At 46.7% G+C, this 2,448-nt stretch overlaps 1 protein-coding gene across 1 annotated transcript in view; it reads right to left on the reverse strand.

Moving 5' to 3' along the window:
• Positions 1-2,448, reverse strand: part of LAMC3 (laminin subunit gamma 3) — a 29,416-nt gene that overhangs the window by 1,074 nt on the left and 25,894 nt on the right. The window contains exons 25-27 of the mRNA XM_015820335.1: positions 1,469-1,615; positions 1,048-1,147; positions 35-115 (exon numbers count right to left, since the gene is read on the reverse strand). Of these exons, the coding sequence (XP_015675821.1) occupies positions 35-115; positions 1,048-1,147; positions 1,469-1,615 (328 nt within the window). The remainder of the gene's footprint in view (positions 1-34; positions 116-1,047; positions 1,148-1,468; positions 1,616-2,448) is intronic.

Consider the following 2,448-nt stretch of genomic DNA (forward strand, 5'->3'; position numbering starts at 1 on the left):
TGTTCCAAGATGCCCAGCGTCTGATTCAGGGCACCGGGTCCTGCCAGGCGCAGCCTCAAGTTTGCCAGCTGGACCTGGCTGGCATGGAGCACAGCCACAGACTGATCCAGGTTTCCTGGGGAAGCAGAACAGGGCATTGACACTAACCTCCATCAGCTCCGTCACAGCTCCAACATCAGCCCTGCTAGGTAGACCAGACTGGGAAATCAACTCCACAGGAACACTGGAACTATTCTGATTGAGTTTGGCTAGCATAACAATTCAAATTGTGCTGGACCTCGTCCCACCCCCACCCCTTATGTTATGAATGTTATCTCGTTACTCTTATTATTTTTCCTTTCATGCACTGTACACAAAGACTGTGTATTTTTTGGGGGGGGCTCAGTTGTTTTAATTGCCTCTTTTTGGGGGGTGCAGTGCAAATCAAGAACTGAATGCTTATCTCAAGCCCTGCCAGAAAAAATCAGGCTGACCTGTTTGATTTCTGCCTGCAGAGAGGCTATTGCAAAGGACCAACTGCAGATAGAAGGAAGAAAAATGGGCACATGAGCTAATTTTTTTCAATGTATTAATTAAAGCAGGCTGGGTTACAAAATCTTGGCGCTGGGAAACCACTGTTAAGGAAGCATCTAGGTTTGTTCCAAGGAAACTCAACCCAAAAGCGATTTATTTATTTTAAAAATCTTCACGGAAAGAAGAGTCTGCCCCCTAGTGGAGATGACTGGAAATCCTGAAAGCTCAACCAGGGAACAGGTGTGTTCCTTGCCAGGTAAAAACTAAATCCCACAGGTATGTTTGATCCACGCCCCCCCCTGCCTTGGATGCCTTTTAAGTCTTGTTACTAACTTACCAACTGCAGTGATTCGTTTAACAACTGTGACAAGAAAGGTTGTAAAATGGGGCAGTTAAGAAAGGTCTCGCTTAGCAACATAAATTTTGGACTCCATTGTGGTCGTAAGTCAAGGACTACCACTAATCACACAACAAGCAAGCTTGGTTTGGGGCTAATTGTGGTTAGTTCAACGTGGCCTTGGCTTGAGGACTCACCTAGCTTGGAGAGCAGATGCTTGAGGGCTTTAATGTCCACCTCCAAGGAGCGTTGGGCCTGTCGGAGGTCCTGGCCGAGCCCGGTCATCTCCACTACGACCTTCCAACAAGACAAGTCTCGTGTTAGTCTCCCCCAGTGGTCCCTCTCCTGATGTCATCCAGGTCGTGGTTGCCCCCAAAGTGCTTTTTCAAAAGGCCCCTGGACTTTGTTTTTCCTTGAAGACGTTTCTCTTCCCATCCAAGAAGCTTCCTCGGTTCTGACTGAACTGAACTTGAGTTTGAACTGAACTTCAGTCAGAACCGAAGAAGCTTCTTGGATGAGAAGTGAAACGTCTTCAAGGGAAAACAAAGTCCAGGGGCCTTTTGAAAAAGCACTTTGGGGACATCCCTGTCCTGATGCGTCTTAGAAAAAGGGACTGACCTCCTCAGGTTTTCCAAGCTGGACCCCAAGTTCTTTGGCCTTGTCTTCCTGTCTGGAGATCTCTGCCGTGGTAAGAGCAATTTTGGCAGACATTTTGCCAGCCTGTTTCCTCTCTTGCTTGGCCTGTCTCAGCACGTCTTCGGCTGCCTACAGAACAGAATAGTTAAAAACGAGAGGAAAATGAGTGCCCCGTTGGGGGATTTCAGAGAGATTAGCCACGCTATTTTCCTTGATCCCAAAATAGCCCTTTTCTTAGCTGCTTTTCCATTCCCCCTTTCTAGACGGGATTTCTTAGTGGTCTCCCATCCAAGAACTTACAAAGTCTAATTCTGCTTAGCTTTTTTCCTTAAAAAAAAAAAAGATTTTTATGAAACAAAGAAATAAAAGATGGACCACAGGAGAAAAAAACTCCCAACCGATACAACATTTGTTTGTGTGTATGCTGTTTCTTAGGATAATTCAAGGTCTAAATCATCCTCAAACCTCAAGAATGTTAAGATGTGTGGTGCTGGATTATTTATTTATTTATTTATTTATTTAATTTAATTTATATGCCGCCCTTCTCCCTGCGGGACTCAGGGCGGCGCACAACATATTTAAAACAAAACATAAATACATTCCCCCCCGATAAAACCGAATTAAATCAAATTTTAAAGTTGTGTCTCTGTCAAATTGCTAAAAAATAAACCCAGTATAAAATCCTCCCTAGGTCAGGTCCGCTTGCTGGAAGAGCCATGTCTTGAGGGCGCGACGGAAGGTAAGGAGATCCGGAATCATCCGAATCTCGGGGGGTAGTTCGTTCCAGAGGGTGGGGGCACCCACAGAGAAGGCCCTCCCCCTGGGGGTCGCCAGCCGACATTGCTTGGCCGACGGCACCCTGAGGAGACCCACTCTGTGGGAGCGTACCGGTCTGTGGGAGGGAATCTGCGGCAGAAGGCGGTCTCGGAGGTAACCGGGTCCTATGCCATGAAGCGCTTTAA

Source organism: Protobothrops mucrosquamatus, unplaced genomic scaffold, assembly GCF_001527695.2.
Source record: "Protobothrops mucrosquamatus isolate PMUCROS unplaced genomic scaffold, P.Mucros_1.0 scaffold1122, whole genome shotgun sequence".
Lineage (NCBI taxonomy): Eukaryota > Metazoa > Chordata > Lepidosauria > Squamata > Viperidae > Protobothrops > Protobothrops mucrosquamatus.